Genomic DNA, 22854 nt, shown 5'->3' on the forward strand with positions numbered 1-22854 from the left:
ATGGCTTTTAAAAAGGGGAATTTAATAAGTTGCTAGGTTACAGTTCTAAGGCTGAGAAAATGTCCCAATTAAAACAAATCTATAGAAATGTCCAATCAAAGGTATCCATCCAGGGAAAGATACCTTGGTTCAAGGAGGCTGATGAAGTCCAAGGTTCCGCTCTAGTGAGAAGGCACATGGCAAACACAATCACGGTTTCTCTGTTGGCTGGAAGGACACATGGTGAACATGGTCAGGGTTCCTTTCTCATCTGGAAGGGCACATGGTGAACATGGCATCATCTGCTATGCTAGCTTCTTCTCCTGGCTTCCTATTTCATGACGCTCCCTGGGAGGCGTTTTCCTTCCTCATCTCCAAAGTGCTGGCTGATGGACTCTCTGATTCGTGGTGTTGCAGCATTCTCTGCTCTCTCTGAATCTCCCATTCTCCAAAATGTTTCCTCTTTTATAGGACTCCAGAAACGTATCAAGACCCACCCAAATGGGTGGAGACATGTCGTCACCTAATCCAGTTTAACAACCACTCTTGATTAAATCGCATCTTCAGGGAGATTATCTAATTACAGATTCAAATATACAGTACTGAATAAGGATTACTCTGCCATTACAAAATGGGATTTTGATTAAAACATGCCTTTTCTAGCGTCCATGCATCCTTTCAAACCAGCACAGATGGTAAATCTGCAAGAAATGTCCTGATTCTGGTTGGTGGAGATAATACATGCACCGTAGCACCAGGGATTCATACTGGAGTGTGGACTGGCTCCTTGCTGACCTGGGGAAAAAGTGGGAGAAGGGGCAGCCATGGTGCTGTGTGGTTTTCCTACAGTTTTTAAGTTGCTTTTTTCTAGACTTGATGCTTGCCCAGTTACTACAGCCCTTGCACTGTTTTTGCAAAACTCTGAGAAAGACGGCTTTGCCTGGTTTTGCTTGTTGTTTAAAACTTCAATGGGGCACAGAACATTGGAGCATCTTACTCTGCCACCTTCATCTGCCCTGTTATATTTTGAAAAGCTGTAATATAATTGTTTATGTTTTTCTGATTTGAAACATACGTAGGATTTGTGTTTGTAATTGGAGATCTTTGTGTGACGTCTACCCTAAATGAGTGATAAAAATTGATATCCTCCAATATAACAAATCAAATTATAGAATGAGATTATGAAAATGAATACAACCATGGGAAAGAAGAAGCAGGCTACAATCTGCAGATGCATTGAAGCTATCCTGGTGGAATAGAACATATTCTTAAAGGATACTAAGTATAATAAGGAAAGGTGTTTGAAAATTGCCTTCACGGAAGAGAGAGGTTGATGAATGGGGGTATTGTGGGGATATATAAAGGGAAAATGATTCCAGGAACTTATATATTCCGTATTATGAGTCTTTTGTTTTATTTTTAATGATATAGATGCATTATTGGAAGAATTGGAACGTTCAACCCTCCAGGACAGTGATGAATATTCCAACCCAACCAATCTTCCCCTGGATCAGCATCCCACAAAGGAAAGTAACCTTGCTGAGACTTCAAATGCCCTTTCTGTTCATGATGACACAAATCCCTTGAGGGTAACTTCATATATTATAGTTTCTTGTCTATAGGTGTTTGAGGGAATTTCTTAAAACAAATTATAGTCCACAGAAGATGATATGAAAGGAGAATCGTATATTCAACAATGAGAAAAAATCCCTCAATGATAACTTAAAGATGGTTATTTTTGTAAAGAGGAAGAGAATTTCGAAAATCATCGCAGGAATAAGCCTTTGAAATTTAAATTTTTCTAATTTGAGGGCATGGTAAGAGGTAGAGTATTTCCTCATTCATTTGGGATATTCTGATATTACTGTCCATGCATGAGAGATGCATGTTGCAATTTGAATGGCATTATATAACATTCTACAAAGGTTCTGTGCACTAGGGTAACTTTCTAGAAACCTACAACCTCCAGATGGGTCCCTGGACCAGATAAGTCCTGAAACCTAAAGGGGCCAGCCTCTCCAGAACATCAACTAGTACCATCCTCTATCCCATATCACTGACAGCCCCTTCCAACATTAAAAAGTTAGAGTGGGCATACCTAAATACCCCCAAAGAATGGGAAAAAGACCAAAGTTGATGGTGGAGTTACACAGAGAAAGTTCGGTTTAACAAATGAGTATGAGTGCTGAATCATTATACTGACATTTTTTTAGTCTCCAGTATCTTAGAGCAGCAAGAAATAAAAATCTAAAATTGTGGAATTGTAACCCATACCAAACTCTGAAATCTGTTCTACAACTAATTGTTGCAATGTACTTTGAAATTTATTGCTTTTATGTATATATAAAAACATATATATATATGCTTTTATGTATATATAAATATATATTGCTTTTATGTATATATAAAAACATGACATGTTTTTTAAAGAGAAAGAAGAGTATAACAGAGAAGATAGGATTTAATGAATGTGTATGACTGGTGATTCATTATATTGATATTTCTGTTGGTCTCCAGTGTCTTGGAGCATCTAAAAGAAAAAATGAAAAATCATAGAACTGTAATGCATACCAAACTTTAAAATCTGTTCTATAGCTACTTATTAAAATGTACTTGGAAATTAAAAAGAAAAGCCAGTCCACTTCTGGTATATTGCATTTCGTCAGCTTTAGCAAACTAAATTAGGGATGATTCATAAGCAAAAACAGAAATCCAACTTTTTAATTTGTGGTTAGATTTAAAACTATCAAGTTGAGCAGATGATAGTATTTGCCAACATATGTATTCTCCTCCTATGGATCAGTTTCCATGAACCTGCATTATAGTTAGAAGGTTGCTTGACGAGAATGGAATTATTGTAAGAGGACTTAAGTAGAGGTTCTTCATATCTGGGATTTCTGAACTATGATATTCTGATGCATCTGTGTACACACTATGGGATAACCAGCAACAGAGACCTGAAATCTGAACTCAGTGGAAGCTTCCCCTTCCAACTGGTCTTCCTCCCTGCCACATCCACATAGTTTAAGGACATACATTTATCTCTTTGCTCAGAAGCTGTTGTCTTTGTTCTCACTGCTGGATTATAGGAATAGCCTCCTGATTGACCTCCTTGCCCTTGCTTCCCTACAGTCTGTTTCCAACTTAGCAGCCAGAATGAACCTTTAATACTTAAGTCAGATCATGTCATTCTTGTACTCAAAACCCTGGAATTACTTCTCATCCTATTTGGAGTAAAAGTATCAGTTCCTCCACTGACTTTGGTGAGGTGACTGTTCTAGTTTGCTAGCTGCCGGAATGCAACACACCAGAAATGGATTGGCTTTTAATAAAAGGGGATTTATTTTGTTAGTTCTTCAGAGGAAAGGCAGCTAACTTTCCACTGAGGTTCTTTCTTACGTGGGAAGGCACAGGATGGTCTCTGCTGGCCTTCTCTCCAGGTCCCTGGGTTCCAACAATTTTCCCCAGGGTGATTCCTTTCTGCATCTCCAAAGGCCTGGGCTAAGCTGTGAGTGCTGAGATGAGGAATGCCGAGCTGCTTAGGCTGTGCTATGTTGCATTCTCTCATTTAAGCACCAGCCAATTAAGTCAAATGTCACTCATTGTAGCAGACACACCTCCTAGCTAACTGCAGATGTAACTAGCAACAGATGAGGTTCACGTACCATTGGCTCATGTCCACAGCAACAGAACTAGGTGCCTTCGCCTGGTCAAGTTGACAACTGAATCTAACTACCACAGTGAGCATATATCCTGATTTTTCCTGGAATAGCGCTTGATTCAGGCCTGTTTCCCGGGCATCCTATTGAATTTAGCCATTACACCAGACTTTCTATTTTTATCAAGTTTTATTATTTGAATTAAAATAAGTCTGCATGGTTTCACTGGCCTCAGTTTGGTTCTTCTGGCTTCTTCCATAATCTCATCTAGTACTGTGTAAAACACATGTGCAAGTAACAGAGAGCGTTCTCGCCTTTTTATGGCTAAGTCCAAAAGATGACGCATGAAATCTTGTCTCTCTTTTCCTGATCCTATTCAGTTAAAACCTAGCTGTCCCTATGCTTTCAGGATAATATGCAGAGTGATGGCTGTTAAATTTAAGAGTTCAAACACAACCTATGGACTCCTAACTTCCTCTGGTCTTAGGTGGTGGAAAGGAAATTTTTGATGATGCTTTCCCTGTTGGCCATTTGGTGTACCACCCTTTGTGCCATGTCCTGGGGTCAATAAAAAATGTGAGACTTTGTGGCTTAGTGTATTACAAGCTATATTTAGGAAATAGAGACTGAGCAATCTTGCCACAGAATAGAGTATAGTCTAAATGTTCTTGTTATAGTAGTTTTGTTATTAATTGTATATATAAGGTTATACCTATTGAGATGTATTTTATTATTTTGTAGTGCTTTTTAATTTTGCAACAAACCCTTACAGCATCAATTGGATCTAAACTGAACTCCACATTTAGTTGTCTCAAGAAAGTTGAAGATGAGTGTGTTACTTGCACAAACTTTTGTTTTACCATTTACATTTACCATCCACCATGGGGATGAGTACAGATTTCTTTGAAAGCTGGAGGACACAAATATGGTGAAGAAGCATCAGTGTCTTCTTCTAAAGTTAACAGTTTAAGAAGATTGTGCCTGAAAATGATCATCTAACATGTGCATCTGTAAGAGATGTGTTTACATGTCATTGTGATCTTTTTCATTTGGATTACATGACTCTTCTAGACTAGTTTTGCCCATTTTTAACTCCAAGTTTTCTTGTCCTGGTAAAGTGAATTGGTGATGTTAATCACCTTTGCAGACAGTTGAATAATGTCAGTTTTAAATCAGTGTCATCGGAGGCCTCAGTTGGAAAATCTGTTAATTCCTGTCTGGTACAATTTTTTTTCCATCCAATCCAAAGAATTAAAATAGAGCATTTGAAAATTTTTTCTGTCACAAATGGAATATCTGATATTGTTAATGTCATTGTAAATTTAGTTGAAATGTTAAACATTGAAGATAACATGTTTTTTCTTGTGGTGGTAATATGAATATAAATTTTGGTTGGAGGTAGCATCATCTTAAAACAACCTATGGAGGAGAAATGTACTTGTACTTGGAAGTGGCTGAAAGGTACACAGCATTCATGACTGTATGCAAATAAGCGGCAGCAGTTTACCAGTCAAAATAGAACTGTAATAATCAAAATTTACAAATGTTTTATATATATACAATCAGAGTATATTTAACTGACCTACAAAATTTTTGTGACAGAAGAGTACAAAGAAACACTCCAGCATAGCTGTGTGTATTTTCTGTGTTGCCTGTTGTGCTGGTTTGAAAGGATGTATGCCCCCTAGAAAAACCATGTTTTAATCAAAATCCCATTTCATTAAAGTAGAATAATCCCTGTTCAATACTGTATGTTTGAAACTGTAATCAGATCATCTCCCTGGATGGTGTGATTTAGTCAAGAGTGGTTGTTAAACTGGATTAGGTGATGACATGTCTTCACCCATTTGGGTGGGTCTTGATTGGTTTACTGGAGTCCTATAAAAGAGGAAACATTTTGGAGAAAGAGATAGCAGAGAATGCTGCAGCACCACGAAGCAGAGAGTCCGCCAGCTAGCGACCTTTGGAGATGAAGAAGAAAACGCCTCCTGGGGAGCTTCATGAAACAGGAAGCCAGGAGAGAAAGCTAGCAGATGATGCCATGTTCGCCATGTGCCCTTCCAGCTGAGAGAGAAGCCCTGACTGTGTTTGCCGTGTGCCATTCCACTTGAGAGAGAAACCCTGAACTTCATTGGCCTTCTTGAACCAAGGTATCTTTCTAATCAAAATGCCTTTGATTGGACATTTCTATAGACTTGTTTTAATTGGGACATTTTCTCGGCCTTAGAACTGTAAACTAGCAACTTGTTAAATTCCTCTTTTTAAAAGCCATTCTGTTTCTGGTATATTGCATTCCAGCAGCTAGCAAACTAGAACACCTGTCAAAAATAAAATTTTAGATATGCCTGAGCCTTTGAAAGAAACACATAGTAGACCAACCTAAACTTAGAGTAAACTAACCTAAATTTAGGTTGCATTATATGCACAATCAGTTGGAATTCTTTAATCAAATTATTTGATAAATGTAGTATGAAGCTTTTAGCCAATTGCATTATGTAAAACAAAGCTTGTTAAAAGGGAAGAAGCTCAAAATTTCTACCTACCAAAGCCAGGGAGGAATTGAACGAAGCAGAAGATGAGAGCTCAAATGGTTTAATTGTGCTTTGGAAAAACCTTAACTTTGGTGGAACTCCTAATTTTACTTGGATAAATTTATATTCTACACCAGCAGGGAATTAAATTATGAAGGCCTATGATTTTGCAGCATCTTCATCTGGCAAGATTTTAAAAAGACTCACAAATAGAGACAAAAGTTCTGTCTTGTAAAATTATTTTTTGAAGAAACGTGCTCTGAATGGGTGCCAAAAGGCAGCATCTGTGAATATATTGGGGCTGAAATATTTACACATTTAAACAGAAAAAACAGAATTGAGAATATCCTTCATCTAGTATACTTTACTCTGAATTTATAGTGTTCATCAGCACCTAAGAGAGAATATTTTCTCAGTTGAAAATATCACAGTCTACAGAAAAGCATCAAGTAAAAGTGTCAACAGTTTCAAATATTTTAACCACAAAATGCAGCTTGAAGAAGACCGCAATTTTTTTAAGAATGTAAAAATAATAGGACCATATTGAAAAAAAAAAGACAATTTTTCAAAAACTTTTGTGCAACACAGTGTTAGAGAGAACAAAACTAAGTACCCAATTAGGGCCTATGAATATATATCAAGGATAATTTTTTTACTTATGCTACTTTTAAATGTTCAGATAATCAATATAAAAATTTTATTTTAATATGTTTTAACCCTCACAGCAATTTTAGAAAATAAGTTTTGAATAGAATTATTTTATAGGTCCATTACTATAATCAAACCTATTTTGATGAGGTTATATATAATGACCTACTATTACTTTTGGTCAGTAAATGCATATTTCAAGAATTATACAGTATTAATTATCATTAACATCCCATTTCACTTTCAAAAGTGTTTCAGTGTTCTAGTTTGCTAGCTGCCAGAATGTGATATACCAGAAACAGAATGGCTTTTAAAAAGTGGAATTTAATAAGTTGCTACTTTATAGTTCTAAGGCTGTGAAACATGTCCCAAATTAAAGCAAGGTCAATCTAAGGCATCCAGGGAAAGATACCTTGGTTCAAGAAGGCCGATGGAGTTCAGGGTTTCTCTCTCAACTGGAAAGGCACATGGTGAACATGGTGACATCAGCTAGCTTTCACTCCAGGAGTCTTGTTTCATGAAGCTCCCGCAGAGGCATCTTCCTTCTCCTTCTGGTTGTGTGGGCTCTGTGGTTCTCAAGTTTTCTCCAAAATGTTTCCTCTTTTAAAGGATTCCAGTAAACTAATCAACATCCACCTGGAATGGGTGGAATCACATCTCCCTCTAATCAGATCTTCGTGGAGATAATCTAATCAAATTTCCAACCTACAGTGCTGAATAGGGATAAAAAGAAACAGCTGCCGCCGCGAGATGGCTCAGGATTAAAACATGGCTTTTCTAGGGTGCATAATCCTTTCAAACCGGCATACCCAGTTTAGACAATAAATTATATAGCCACTCTAACTTGCATGATCTGGTGCCTTTAACTTTCTCACCCCATCTCACTGTCTACTCTGCTCCACTGGTCTTCTTGTTCACACACTCTCGGTAGCTTCTTCTGTTGCTCCTTCTTCCTGGGATCACATCACTCCCAGAAATGTGCATATTCCCCTTACCTCCTATAATTCTTGCTCAAGTGTCTCCTTCCCAGAAAAAACTTCCCTGATCAATATATTTATAATTGCCATCTCTCTCACACTTCCTATCACCCACCCTCCACTTTTTATCTCCCCCTTAATTTTACACATTAATTTGTTATGTGTCTCTCACCAACAGGATATAAGCTCCAGTGTAGACAGTTTTTGTTTTCTCTTTCAACTGCTACATCCCTGCTCCTAGCACATGACAGGCACTCAGTAAATAAAGTATTTGTTCAATTAATACATGAATTGCTGGCCAGTCACCCTTTAGATTTCACATGTCATTTCTTGTTACATGTTAAATGTAATCATGTCCTAGTCTTAGTCCAGTCACCATCCTGTTTAGTTGAGGACCTCGCTCTGACCCATTTTGCTTGTTCCTATCCAAGGATCACCTGTTTCTCTGTTTCATTGGTTTTAGGGCAGGGAGGGGCATGCTGTTATTTACTCACATGCCAACTACTTCCCCTAGAAATTAGCCTTTCCTTGCATAATGACTGATATTTCTCTGCCATATGTAAAGCGATTCCCTAACTTGGGGCATAGGAAAGCACCAACATTTTAATAACTTCCCTCTTCTTTATTCTACATCTTAGGTGCAGCTTGAGTGTACCACCAATATCCAGGAACCCAATGTCGACAGGTATTTTTAAATTTTTAAAATTTTAACTAGTTTTTGAGACAATAATTTGCTTTAAAACTGCTTATTAGTGGAACTCCTACCACCCTCCTCTTCTTTCCATAGTCTCTGAGCAGAGCTGGAACTCTGATAAGCTGAGTTGGCAACTTCTCAAGGTATCTGGCTTCTAGATGAGTTGTCCAGGCTGGTGGGCTCTACTATTTCCTTTACCACTTAAAAAAAAATGTAAATAGTCCCAAAGTCACCACAGATGGTCTGGCTCTGCTGTTCCAGATACTGTGCTCCAGTTCAGAAAGGAGAAAAAGCACCTGAAAAAACTTCACAGAAGATTCCAGCAATATCAGAACTAGGATCAGGGGCTAAGACGGTGGGCTCCCACCCCAGACTAATGGGCATAAGCCTCTTCAAATTTTTAATCTTTCTATGTTTGCTCAAAATTCATTAAGTGTTTGGAAGGCTTTTCCGATTAAAATTGTGTACTAAAACAGATGAAGCCATTTCTACTGCCCAAAGCAGAATCAACAACTATAGTTTGCAATTTTTAATACCAGACAACTTTCTAGGAAACAAATTAAAGGACTTAAAATTTGGTTAGCATTCTTGTGGTTGTTACAGAGTCCTACACCACACCTAATATGGTTTCAGAATTGTAGCCAAGAGTGCATATACACAATGCAAACATTTTTAAAAGGAAGGGTCTGTGCTATTCAAGAAGTCTTTTTAAAACTTTCCACTTGAGGGTCCTTTCTGCTTTGGTGGGAGTGAGATCGATTTATTAATTAATACACATGGCCAGTTTCTTCCTGGTTCAGGAAGCTGCCTTGTGGACATGCTCCTTTGTGCCCTCTCCCCACCAAAAAGTTGAAACAGAGACAACAACAAAACTTCCTGGTACACGATAGACAGTAAATATTTGATCTCTTAAAAGTAGGGCACCAAGATTTAGTAGAAATACTTGAAGACACATGAATATGGGGACATATAATATGCAAACCAATCAGCCCGAATAGCCATTATCTGGCATTGTGGTTAGGTGATGGCACACCAATACTAATGGATTGATTGCTCACCCCCCCACCCCAAATAAAGGATCTTTTCTGCATCTGTGGAATAGATGTAGTTTCTCATAGGGACCTGTATAATCTCCAAAACATGTCCATCTCACAGTTGGGGAATGTTTGTATTTATTAAAAACTATTCTTACTGTTTTTTAACTAGGTTCCTAGAACAGTGTGTAAGGACCCACTCCTCCCTCTGCTCAGTGTTCCAGAGGAGCCCGTTGGGTTTTCTGGACTCCAGGGTCAGCTGGCTCTCACTGGCTTTACTGTGAGAGCCAGCAAAGTACTGTGGAGAGTACTGTGGCAAGTACTGTGGAGAGACTGGAGGCAGTGACAGGCAGGGAAATTCCTCCCTACCTCCCATTCCTCTCTCCCTCCAGCAGTGTCTCTGGCAGGAGCTATATCTCCTTTATGGCTTCAGCTGGAGCACGAGTGGCCTGGTAGGGTTCCATTTTCTACCAGGTAAACTGAGTTTCTGGGCTCTGGTAAGTGCTACAGGCAGTAATGTCTTCCTACTGTGGGTAATCTCTAGGTTGCCTCACTGTCTTCTGCTTTGATTCTTAGCTCTCCCTTCTACCATGTAATCAAGTTTCTGGATGAAATTTCCTCTCGGATTAAATTTCCTCTGCTTAACGCACAGTGGTTTGTGTTTTCCTGGTTGGTCTTCAGTGGATACGTTCCCAATTACTGATTGATACTTGCTGTGTAGGCCTATGCGTGAAAAGGATATGAAATCCCAGTGACCTGGTAAATATGTCAGAAACTGATTCAGATCCCTGTGGCTGGTTTAATTCAGAAATGACAAGGCGAGCAAAAACAGATAGAACATTAGACTGAGAAACTAGATTCCTGCATTTTGTTTCCACCATTTACTGTCTTGCTTAAATGAGCTGAACATTGCTTTCAACCTTGAAAGTATATAGCAGTGTAATAATATTTCTAATATAGTTATATATCAATAGCAATATGAATAGTAGTTTAGAAATGTATCTTTTACCTGAAAAAAAATAATTTTGGTGAGAACAGTGGGGGAGTTGATTCATAAAAGTTTATTATAGAGAAATGAGTGGAGAAAATATCTGGAAGAGTTGCAAAATGAAGCTTCTTTCTTGAAAAGCCTGGATTATTTTAAATTCATCCCTTGTAATTTGTATTATTAAACTCTCTGAGTAATGAGGTCAGTTGTTGCTGATGACATACCAAAGTGCCTTTACCACTTTCCAAAGGTCAGGGGACAAATCAAAGGACCCCTGATATGAGGTTCCTCTCTTTTCAGGAAAATTTCTTACACTGGACACTTTAATATGTAATTATCAACTCTTCCAGGCCCTCAATTCTTATTGAGAATACACTGTTCTAGGAATCTAGTAAAAAAAGCAGGGAGAACTTTTTAAATAAATACAAGCATTCCCTAACTGTGAGATGGACATGTTTTGGGAATTATACAGATCCTTATGAGAAACTACATCTATTCCACAGTGACACGCAGGGCAGCAGGATGTCCTTACAGTTCTCTGGCCTTTTGTGTTTCCAAGGCACATGCTTGTAGCAGCAATTACCAAGAATCGTAAGCAAGTACTCTTCTGTACTTCTTTAAAACCTCCAAAAGGGACTGAATCAATTACTTGCGTGTCTGACCATTTTTGCTCCCAGATTAAAACAAAACAAAAAAATAAATCTGGCAGAGGGCTATATTGTACCTAAAAGTGGAAGCTTTTTATCTAAAAGGGGAAAATATCCATTTTTATCTAAGAGGGGAAAATACCCATTTTCATAAAAATATATTTCAGAGAAGTGAGTAATGTATTTTTTCCTGGTTGGTAAATGTTAAAAAAATATGAAAGTCAACAGTGGGGTATGTTATACCCATAAGACACTCAGTTCAGTCTTTTTTCTTTAAGAAAGGAACATATCTATTTTCTTTGTACAATTTTCCTGATTAGAAAAAACATAAAAAAATAGAGTATAAGACCTTTTATGTTTGAGAATATATTTAGTGAAAGACTTAGAATATTTAGCTTTATTTTTGACTTTGCATCTGTGTGTGTGTGTGTGTGTGTGTGTGTGTATAAGAGAGAGAGACAGACAGACAGTGCGAGCGAATTTGGTGGGTTGTTAGCTGAGCTCTCAGTTATGTTGATTACCGATGTGACTCCAGAGTCAGATACCTATTCATAACTTTTGATGCAATAATTTTTTTCTCAGTATTTATTCTATGGGAAAATCAAATGTGGCTGCAAATATTTATTTAGCCGTATTGATTATAAAAGCAAAGATGAGAAACATCTAAGTGTCTAACAATAAATGACTGGTTTAATACATTATGTTACATTATACATTTGTAAACTAGATTGCATTTAAACATTATTTTGGAAGATGGTTTAACATGGTAGAGGACACAAGCTTTGCAGTTTGTAGGGCCAAACCTTGTTATTGACCAGTTGTATTATGTAGGCAACGTTTTTAACCATTCTGAGCCCCAGTTTTTTTTTTTTAAATCTGGCGAGTGACAATGCATAGTTCCTAAATTTGCTATGAGGATTTAAAGAGGACATATATAAAACCCTTTACAGAGGACCTAGCATAGTGTAGACTATGCCATTATAGTTGCAAAGGAAACATAAAGATATAGAAAAATGATCATGAAACATGAAAAAAATCATCCTATTTTGTAAAATGATTCACAATCATAAAAGTTTAATGATATAAGCAAATTGTACAGCATAATTAACTCCTGAAAGACAGATTATGCATGGTTTAAATTTTTTCTTCGTGTTTCTCTGCAGTTTTCAAATTTTCAACACTTACCTTGTTTTAGTTTGGTATTTAGAAACATTTTGAATAGGAACCACAGCACTATGATTGTATTGTTGTATTTTACAAGGTTGTTTATAGAATGATTATATACAGATGTGTATAGGGTTATAATGACTGAGAGAGCTGGGAGAATTATAGTACCACCACCCCATTTGCCACCCACCCCCAACCTCATCTGTTGTTACCCATGCACATTAGCTATTTTTCTGATATAGGTGACCTCTGGGTTTTTTTTTGTTTTGAAAATACATATTTAGATACACAATTTTTTCATAAGCTCATGTGAGTAAAAAGTCAAGAATTCAAGAGCTTATACAGGGTAAAAAGTTAAACTTGAAAACGTAGTCTTTCCTCCCATCAATTACTAGATCCATAGGTAATTGCTCTCAGGTATGTCCCCTCACATATCTTCGTGTATGCATATTCACACTTGTGTAGAAGGGCTAATAATAAATTTACATAAAATCGAATGACAGTTTTCATATTGTACTAGGCTTTGCCTTTTTAAGTTATCAAGGTATCTTTGAAGTGTTTCTTAATTCATGTACATCCATGTCTGCTTTCGTTTTAGTACTTGCATAATATTCTATAGCATGGAGGAATCATAATCTATTTGATTCTATCTTTGTTTAGTTTATTTTCAATTTGTTCATACAACAGTACTGTAATGAATATCCATTTACATATATATCTTTATATATATGTTCAATTTTTTCTGTAGGATAGCAGTCTCAGAAGTGAAATTGCCAAATCAAAGGGCATGTGCATTTTGGCAGATGCTGCCTTGCAAAAGATTTTATAAATTTATGTAGCTACTTGCGGTGTATGTAAATGTATATTACACATGTATAATCCTTACTTTTGTTAACACTACATATTGTCAGTTTTTAAAATTTTGACAATCTTATGCATAAAATTGGTATCTCTGCTTTAATTCACATTTTTAAAGACTAAATGAGATTGAGCATATTGTCATATGGTAATAAACATTCAGGTTTCTTTGGCTGTAAACTACTTACTTTCTTTTTGTCTCCTTAGCCTAGGTTTTTATTGGGCTGTTTATCTTTTTCTTATTATTTTATAGGAGGATTCTTTTTAGATTTGCGTATTATTTGTTTTAAACTTTTTGAGGTTAGCCCTATCGATCTTTTTCTTTTTAACTTCAGAGTTTTTCTTAGGAAAGATTTTCTTATCCCCCAATTGTGAAAAACTCCTCTATTTTCTTCTGGTATTTTTATTTCAAAAATTTTTGTCTTTAATTCATCCAAAATTAATTTGAATGTATGGTGCATCAGGGATCTAAATTTACTGTATTCCAAATGGATTGTCATGCATTGAGTGAATTGTCTGTTTCGTAATGATTTGAAATGTCACATTTACTATTTGTGAAGTTCTTGTAGGTACAAGAATCTGTTTTTAGGTTCTCCGTTCTAATCTATTTGTCTCTTTCTTTACCAAGACCACGCAGATATAGTTGTCATTTTATAAAATATTACATCTTTTAGCACAAGTCTTGCCTCTTCATCCTTTATTTTTCTTTCAAAATTTTCTAGTCCAGGAATTTTAGCATTAGCTTATTGATTAACTTGAACAATTTTTATTAGGATTTTTATCTGAATTACATTGAATTTATTGTTTAATTGGGGAAATGATGTCATTGAATGCATTTGTACTTAAATGGGTTTTCTTTTATATCTGCCAGTGCTTTTTCTTTTTAGACGTCTTACCTATCTCTGTTAGATTTACTTTTTTTTTTTTTTGCATGAGCAGGCACTGGGAATCAAACCTGGGTCTCTGGCATGGCAGGCGAGAACTCTACCATTGAGCCACCATGACCCACCCTACATTTACTTTTTGATGCTTTATATTTTTGCTAGTATTGATATTTTTTCCTATTAAATTTTATAATTTGTTGCTGCTAATCTATAGGAAAGATATTTTGATTTATCTTTGCATCTAATCACCATTCTAATCTTTTAAAATCATTCTAATAGTTGTTTAATTAATTATGTTGCATTTTCTAGGAAAATGGTCATACCATCTATTTAAAAAGAAAACAGGAGCAAGAATGCTTTGCCTTTTTATTTCAAATATATAAATCTCTTATTTTATTTTTAAATGCATTTGATATGTCTTCTGGAATAATTTTTAAGACTAGACATGATAAAAGGATCCTTTCCTTGCTCGTTTATTAGTTAGAAATGTGGTTAATGTTTGACTATTGTATATGAAGCTTATTATAAGTTTCTTGTAGAAGAAATATTTTCTCAGGCTATGAATTTTTCCTTCCTTTGCTAGATTTTTAACAACAGAAATAGTGATTGAATTTGTTTACAACTGCTTTTTCAGCACTTTTAGCAATAAGTTTATAAAGCTTTTGTCTTATTGGCAGTGTAATGAATTACATTAACCCTTTTCTTAAAGTTGAACTATCCTTGCATAACTGAAATAAACACTACTTGGCAATGATGTATCAGTTTTTTAAAACACATTACAGTTGTTATATTTATGCTTTTCACACAGTCCACATACAGTTGTTTTTTTTTTTTTTCATGGTCACACACCTGGGAATCCAACCCGGGTCTCCGGCATGGCAGGTGAGAACTCTGCCTGCTGAGCCACGGTGACCCATCTTTATGGGTTTTAATATTAAGTTTTGACTAGACTCATAGAATGAATTGTGTAATTTTCCAAGTTTCTTATGTACTTGAATATTTTATATAATGTGCCTCTCAAACTCTCAGTTTTTTCATTAATTTATGTCTTTATGCCTTTTGTTTAACTGTATTAGTTTTTTTAATCCTTCAGTTGAATGCTTTACTTATTTTTGGTTTTTCTTATTTTTCAATACTTGCACTTGAGTCTGTATGTTTTCCTTTCAATACATTTTGCCTTCAATTCTGAGGGCTGTGTTTGTGTTTGTGTGTATGTGTGCCGTGTATTCTTACTATTTCTAAATAGTATGAAAACCCAATTTAACTTTTTTCCTCATCAAGAGTTATTTAAAAGTCCTTAATTTTTTCTTAAGTAGATAGATTACCATTTTATGTTAATTTGCACTTTCATTTGCCACAGTGTAAGAATATGGTCTATAGAATGTATGCTTAGAATTTATTGAGCTGTATTTTGTGTCCTCAGATATGGTTAATCTTTTTAATGATTGCACAGGCATTTGAGTAGAATCTGTATCATTTGTTGGATCAAAGTTTTATTTATCAGTAAAACGATTTGCATTTATGTGGCTATAAGACCAATATTATTATATATTATCTGAAACCTCTATATCAGGAGTCTGCAAACTTTTCCTGTAAAAGGCCAGATAGGAAATATTTTAAGGTTTGTTGGCCATAAGGTCTTTGTTGCAATAAAGCAGCTGTAGATTTGACCTATAGATCTTAGTTTGCAGATGCCTACCCTGTATTCTTACTTATCTTTTGTCTTCGGCCTGACTATGACATATAATGCTTTATAATAGAAAAAGAGTGCGATTAAAATAAAAAATACAGGGCTGTGGGCTTAAAGCTCTGTTCAGAGGCCTCTTTGCACTTGGGTGTAGGGAGAGACTGGCCTGCCAGCTAACTGACCGGCCCTTTCCTTCATGCACTTGAGAACAATGGTCAGTTTCTTGAGAGGATCAGAGGGGAGAAGAGAAATGGAGACGAAAGGCAAGGAGATGTTCACATTTTTCGTCTAGTGCCCATCTTTCAAATACTCTCCATGACTGATTATAGATTCCACGTCTAAGGGAGTAATAGTAAAAGCTGTTTTCTCATATTTTATGTGTGGCTTGGCATTTATTCAAGTCTTGATGTGTTAGTCTGATATTTTTCTCCCCCTAAAGTAAGGTTCAAGAACCCAAGGAGCCACCACCACCTCCTAAAACCTCAGCAGCCACTCAGTTGGATGAACTCATGGCCCACCTGTGTGAGATGCAGGACAAGGTAAGTACAGGCCTCTGATGGAGCCTCCAGAGTCTATAACTCAGTTTTACCTTTGTGCAACTTGGCTCTGCATTCCCCTTTTAGGGACCACTTCTAAATTGTCATTTATTTTCCCAAACTAAATTTGATTCCATGAATGAGCTCAGCTTTGGTTATGTATTATCTTGACAGGAAAGGTGATACAGGCACTGGTCTGAAGGAACTTGGAGTGTGCTTGCTAAAATGAGGCATAGGCCTCTTGACATTTGTTCAATAAAAGATGATTGGGTTGCCAAAATACGTGGAGTCAACATTGGTGATGTAGTAGTGAGGTCACGGAGATTTCGTCACCGAAGTGGAGCTAAGACTTGGGATGGAGTTGGAAGAAGGGGTAAAGTTTAGCTAGAAGGAGATACGAGAACAAGTCTCAGCTGGAGTGAGCCCTAATAGGACAGGCATTTCAGGTTGAATGAAGCATGAAAGAATTCCTAAAGAGAGCTGTCTCAGCAAGACAGAGGGAACTATGAGACAGAGCAAGGGGATGTCGAAGTATGGCTCTGAAAGTAGGAAGGATGAGAAGTCATAAGCCCCAAATTGAAACAAAATCTGCCTCTTGATTCTGGCCCCCAGAGCATGGAGCTCAAGGTCACGTGGCCTGGCAGGGCATGTAAATCTGATAAGGGGGATTAAGGATTTATTAGGGTGAATATAATCTAGAGCTAGAGAAGTTCTAAATCTGGTTTGGAGGTTTGATATACACACATGAAATGACTATGAAATAATTTCAAGGCAGTATCTTAAACATGCATGTAATTTAGAAGACAAGACTTTATCTTTGCAGCTCACATTTAGACTCTCAGTGCCCACTGCAGTACCTGGCATAGGGTGAGCCATATATATTTGCTAAAGGGACAAATGAATAAATATCACAAACAAGTTTGCATGAATGGCTAATGTTCTTTGATGGGTTAATGTCTACCATAAAGCTGGGTAGAGTGGCTCACTGCATTGCCTACCTGAAAATACTGGGGAAAAAATCTATATTAGGAATTTATATTGTATTGTGATTTGTAATTGATTGAGCATGTATATTTGCTTATTTAATATTTTTAATTAAAGATATACCCACATATTTTTAGGTGGTTCAGTGGTAGAAAGCTCACCTTCCATGCAAGAGACCTGGGTTCGATTCCTGGACTATGCACCCCTCCCTAAAAAAAAAAAAAAACTCGGCTTATTTTTTTAATTAGCCACACACACGTCATACAAAACTCAAAGTACAAAAAGTATACAGTGAACTGTTTGCTTATCCTCTCTGTTCACTAGCATTCCTGCTCTGCCCCCTGGAGGTAATCAGTACATTCTGTTTCTTACACATGAAGTATTCTGGAATATACAAGCAAATAGATACAGTTATAGAAGCAGATGCAGACATAGATATAGATATATTATGTTTTCACTTAGTTTATTTTTCATGCTTAATACTTGTCACCATTTTAAGCCTTTCAGATATTATCTTTTTGAACATTAATCTCTTGAACATCAACTAATATCATATAAGAGAGGAGCAAGGAATTCTGTCAGAGGAAAGTTTCTTGAAGGGAAAAGAACATTTTGGATGAGTGAGAGAATGGAATGAAATAGGATAAGACCAGTAACAGATCACATTCAGGAGACCGTTGGGAGCCTGGCCGGCCTTAAACAATGAAGACCTTCTATTGAGTAATAAGAAATGAGGTTGGAAAGGTAAAGTGAGGGCCATGGGTGGGAGACTTTGAACTTCTGCCTGAGGGGTGAGAATTTGATACCGGAAGCCATGGCGAGCCATAGCGATTTTCTGATCAGAGAAGTATCAGGGAGATGGTAGCAGTAGCCCAGTTGCAAAGGTGTGGAGAGAGGACAGGAGGTGATAACAGATAAGCCAGGTATCTTTTTTTGTCATGAGGTTTTTTTCCCTTTGAATGGTTTATGATAACTTGCTTAAGTAAATCCAACCTATCAGCAAGTCTGATCTGATCACTTTCTCACCACCTTCTCCTCTGATACTGGTTTCAGTCATTTCTGGTTTGAACTCTTGTAGTAGCTTCCCTCCTACCTGGTCTCTGGGTTTCCACTCTTGCTTGCCTGCCCTTAGTTTTCCACTCATCTGCCACAAAGATCTTATAAATCACTTTCTTTACTCTCATGCTTGATATCCTCCAATGGCTACCGAAACATTTGGCACAAAACACAAGCTGTTATCATGATGGCACCATGTGATCTTTACCTCTCTCGCCATCATCGTCTCCTACCATGTTTTTTTTTTTTTTTTTTTTTGCTGCATAGTCCGGGAATCGAACCCGGGTCTCCTGCATGGAAGGCAGGCATTCTAACCACTAAACTACCCATGCACCCTCCTACCATATTTAATCTTGCTTTCTTTGCCCCAGCCCCACTGACCTTTTGTACTTTTCTTCTAATGTGCCACATTACTTCCATCCTTGAGACCTTTTCTCCCCCCTGAAATGCTCTTCCCACAAATATCCATCAACTTCTGGGATCCTAAGTATATCACTCAAATATCTGCTCAAATATCAACTCTGCAATGCGGCCTCCTCTGATCGTTCCCATCTAAATCAATACTTCCCCCTCCATCCCACCCTCTGTCAAGTCTATCTCCAGATATCATTTATCTCCCAGACATTGTTACATCATATATTTATTGTTTAATTGTTTACTGTCTATCATCTAATAGAATGTAAACTCTGTTTTGGCCAGAAACTTGGTCTGTCTTGGACATTGCTTTATATCAAGCACCTAGAGCAGTGATTGGCAGAAACTAGGTGGTCAATAAATATTACAGAATAACCGAATAAAAGGACAACATGATTGTTGACCTAGGGACATGATAAAAGTCAGCAACAGTGTCATGTTCATACACCCAATTTTCTATAGTATGGAAAGATTTACAACATCATGTTCATACACTCAATTTTCTCCAGTATGGAAAGATTGACAAATGAAGGAAGATCAGTCAGATTTCACTCACCCCGAGGAGCTTAGAATGAAAGAGAAATGGAAATATTTTTAGCAGAGTGAAAATGTTGGATTCTTCCAATGCCGTAGAGGAAGATTAGTGAAAGACTAGAAAGAGCAGTCATGGAAGCGTGCTTATCGGTTCATGTACAAGATGTCAGCGAGAGGGTGAAGGTACATGAGGCGATTCTTTTCTTGGAACCAGGTTGCAGTGAAAGCCGATGGAAGCAAGAAACACTTACCCGACAAGCAGGATCATAAGGCCTCCCTGGACTCAATGCTGGGAGGTTTGCAGCAGGAATTGCAAAACCTTGGGATTGCCGCAGTGTCCAAGGGCCATTGTGCTTCCTGCCGGAAACCGATTGCTGGAAAGGTAGGGCAGGCCCAGATATCGGTCCTGTGAGTACCACTCTTTGTGTGTCTGTCTGTGTATGTTCCTCTGGGATCGCTCTTTCTCCACATTGTTTTAAGACATTTTAGCAAAGCCAGTAAGTACTGATCACTCATAGTGTTCCAGGCTCTGAGCTAAGTGCTGTAGAAGCCTTCCCCCATTGAGGGGTCATATCCGTCACTTCAGAGAAGAATCCATTATTGTTCCCTTTGTAAAGGTGAGGAAACAGAGCGCTCAGAAACATGAACTGATTTGCCTAAGATCTACGAAGAGGTAGAGGTGGGATTTGAACCCAGGAGCGTCAGACTCCTGAGTTTGAGCTCTTAATTCTCTTTCTGAACTGCCTTTACTGAGATGAACGTCTTCAAGGCTCCTTCTGTTCACACATTCCCTATCTAAATGGATTGATTACAAGTGTCAACTGAATTCCGTATCAAATTACAGCCACACACTCCTGCTCCAAATCTTCCTTCCCCAAAACTACGACAAAGGGCCTTGAGTTCTGCCTCGGCCTGGGATTGAGATGAGGTGTTTCTCCCACAGGAAGAGAAACTGTCGTTGGGCCTTTTCTTCCCTGCTAGGACTCTGGTTACCTCTTATTTGTCATCACAGTGCTCTATGTTATTTCTCCTGCCTTCTGGGGCAGTGGAGTGGGAAGGACCCTGCAAGGCTTCTAGCAGTATGAGCAGTCAGGAAGTGGGGCCCCCTTTACCCTCTGTAGAGCACAGACCACAGATGGTCTTAGGTTGGAACCTATGTCCAGATGGCCGTGCTGGGTAACTCTAGTGGTGTCACTCACATGGGATATAGGGCGCATAGTGGCTTCTAGAATTAGCAACCCGCAGAGCCTGGACGCCTGTGTCAGACTTGATTTCATCCTCCAGGTGATCCATGCTTTAGGGCAAGCATGGCATCCAGAACACTTCGTCTGTATTCACTGCAAAGGAGAGATTGGCAACAGCCCCTTCTTTGAGCGGAATGGCTTGGCCTACTGCTCCAAGGACTACCACCACCTCTTCTCTCCCCGCTGTGCCTACTGTGCTGCCCCCATTGTGGATGTAAGTAAAGCCCTGCCCCATCCCTCCACCCCAACCCATCCCGCAGCTGTTAGGCAGCTCTGAGTCGCTCATTTGAAACCGGGCTCAGAGGTAAAGCTCTGCGGCATTCTGATGTCTTTCTGTGTGTTCCTTCTCCAGAAAGTGCTGACGGCAATGAATCAGACCTGGCACCCCGAGCACTTCTTCTGCTCTCACTGCGGAGAAGTATTTGGTGCAGAAGGTATGTCCATGGGATGCTGCATCCCATAACTCAGGGGCCAATTGAGAAGATCAGTAGAGCTTTCCTTCATAGCCTGCCGCCTCGTATGTCTCTGCAGTCCTGGTTCCTACACCACCAATCAAGTACCCATTACAGTACTAGATGCCATCCCTCCCCACCTTTTCCCGAACTTTTGTAATTTTTGATTAAGTTGAATTTTTTTTTATTAAACAAATACACATGCAAAATTTAAAAACTCAAATATTCTGCAAGGCTACTAATGAAAAAAAGCAGTCCCCTGCTTTTCCCTTCCCCATCCCTTAATCCAGTTCTTCTCTCCAAATTTTTTCAGCTGATTCCTCTGGTTACTTGTAGATTCTAAATAATATGCTTTTATTACCTTCGATTGATTTTTTTTTCCCAATTTTAATCCTTAAGTATTGACTTTCTACTAGGGAACTTGAGTATTTGGAAATGTTGTTGCTATTTCACCTCACTCTTAACCTATCTCCTTCCTCCCCTGCTCTAATTAGGTCAAAATTTCAGGTTAGCTCAGTATTCAGTGTGTACCTACTGACAATCATATAAATATTTCTCACAGTTGAGCCATGCAGCAAACAATGATTATAATAAAACATGGATTTTGGAGTTAAATTGCCTGGTTCAAATCTGGGCTGTGTCATTTATTAGCTGTGTGGTGGTGCTCAAGCCATTTACCATTCTGTGCCTTACTTTTCCCATCACTAAAATGGGCTTAAAAAGAGTACTTATCTTATAGACTCATTATAAGGATTTTAAGAGCCAATATCAGTATAGTGTTTACAACAGTGCCTGACACTATGATGATGAAGATGGTGATGATTCTAGTGTCCTTTTGCATAAATTTGTTTTATCCTGAAGTTAATATTTGAATCCCTTTTTCATTAGCTTTGTTTCCATTGTCCTTATCATTAATTTATCTCACAGAACTGTGAAATCCTTCTCAATATGCTCAACCACATCTGGTAACTGTCACTTCCAATTTTTTTCTTTGGAGACATCTTTCCATGAGTCCTCCTCCACCTGAAATGGTTTATGCCTAGGCCTGCTGAGAAGCAAATATCCTGGGTCCTTATCCTCGGACTTCCTTTCATTCTCTCGTGTTTGGGTCCTTTTTTCTTGGATCCCATATCTTTTCATAAATGTTCCTGCCTTCATTTTGTGGTGGAGCACATCCTCCGGTAGTTTCCTGAGAAAGGATGAATATAAGGTAAATTTTTTGAGACCTTGAATGTCTGAAAATATTTTTATTCTATTGCCACCCTATATTAAGTTGCCTTGGGAAAGAACTCTGGATGGAAAATATATTTCCTCATGATTCTGAAGACGTTGCTTTACTGTCTTCTCATTACCTTGGTTGAAAGGTTTCATTTTATTCTTATTTCTTATCCTTTCTGTGTGATCTGTTTCTCCCCCCTTGCCAGTTTTTATTGTTTTCTGCATTGTCTTGATTTCTTTCTGACTTCTTTTTATGTTTATTTTGAACAATTGAGACTCATGCATGGAATCAGAAAACTTCTTTATTTTTTCTCTCATTACTTTTTTTTTTTTTATGGGCAGGCACTGAGAATCGAACCTGGGTCTCCAGCATGGCAAGTGAGAACTCTGCCTGCTGAGGCACTGTGGCCCGCCCCTTTCACAACTTTTTAAAATAAACTTAGTGGGGAGAGTTTTCTTCTTTTTCCAAAATAAAAATTGGGGCAGTTGCATGTTGTTTTAGTTTGTTAATGCTGCTGGAATGCAATATATAGAACTGGGTTTGCTTTTTTAAAGGGAGTTTATTAAGTTATAAGTTTACATTTCTGAGGCCATAAAAATGTCCAAACTAAGGCATCTAGAAAAGATGCCTCGACTCAAGAAAGGCCAATGGTGTTCAGAGCA

At 37.8% G+C, this 22854-nt stretch overlaps 1 protein-coding gene and 1 non-coding gene across 5 annotated transcripts in view; one reads left to right on the forward strand and one right to left on the reverse strand.

The window, feature by feature from the left end:
* Nucleotides 1-22854, forward strand: part of LPXN (leupaxin) — a 49299-nt gene that overhangs the window by 16835 nt on the left and 9610 nt on the right. For 2 of the 4 annotated variants that reach the window (XM_077116185.1, XM_077116186.1), the window contains exons 2-7: nt 1411-1568; nt 8433-8479; nt 16193-16292; nt 19492-19659; nt 20562-20735; nt 20874-20955. In XM_077116185.1, the coding sequence (XP_076972300.1) occupies nt 1411-1568; nt 8433-8479; nt 16193-16292; nt 19492-19659; nt 20562-20735; nt 20874-20955 (729 nt within the window). Of the gene's footprint in view, nt 1-1410; nt 1569-8430; nt 8480-16192; nt 16293-19491; nt 19660-20561; nt 20736-20873; nt 20956-22854 lie in introns of all 4 variants that reach the window. The other 2 variants (XM_077116187.1, XM_077116188.1) reach the window with 1 other exon arrangement.
* TRNAG-UCC (transfer RNA glycine (anticodon UCC)) lies at nt 18590-18661 on the reverse strand. The gene has a single exon. It is a non-coding gene; the product is annotated as a tRNA-Gly (tRNA).

The sequence above is a fragment of the Tamandua tetradactyla genome, chromosome 9 (genome assembly GCF_023851605.1).
Source record: "Tamandua tetradactyla isolate mTamTet1 chromosome 9, mTamTet1.pri, whole genome shotgun sequence".
NCBI classification, from domain to species: domain Eukaryota; kingdom Metazoa; phylum Chordata; class Mammalia; order Pilosa; family Myrmecophagidae; genus Tamandua; species Tamandua tetradactyla.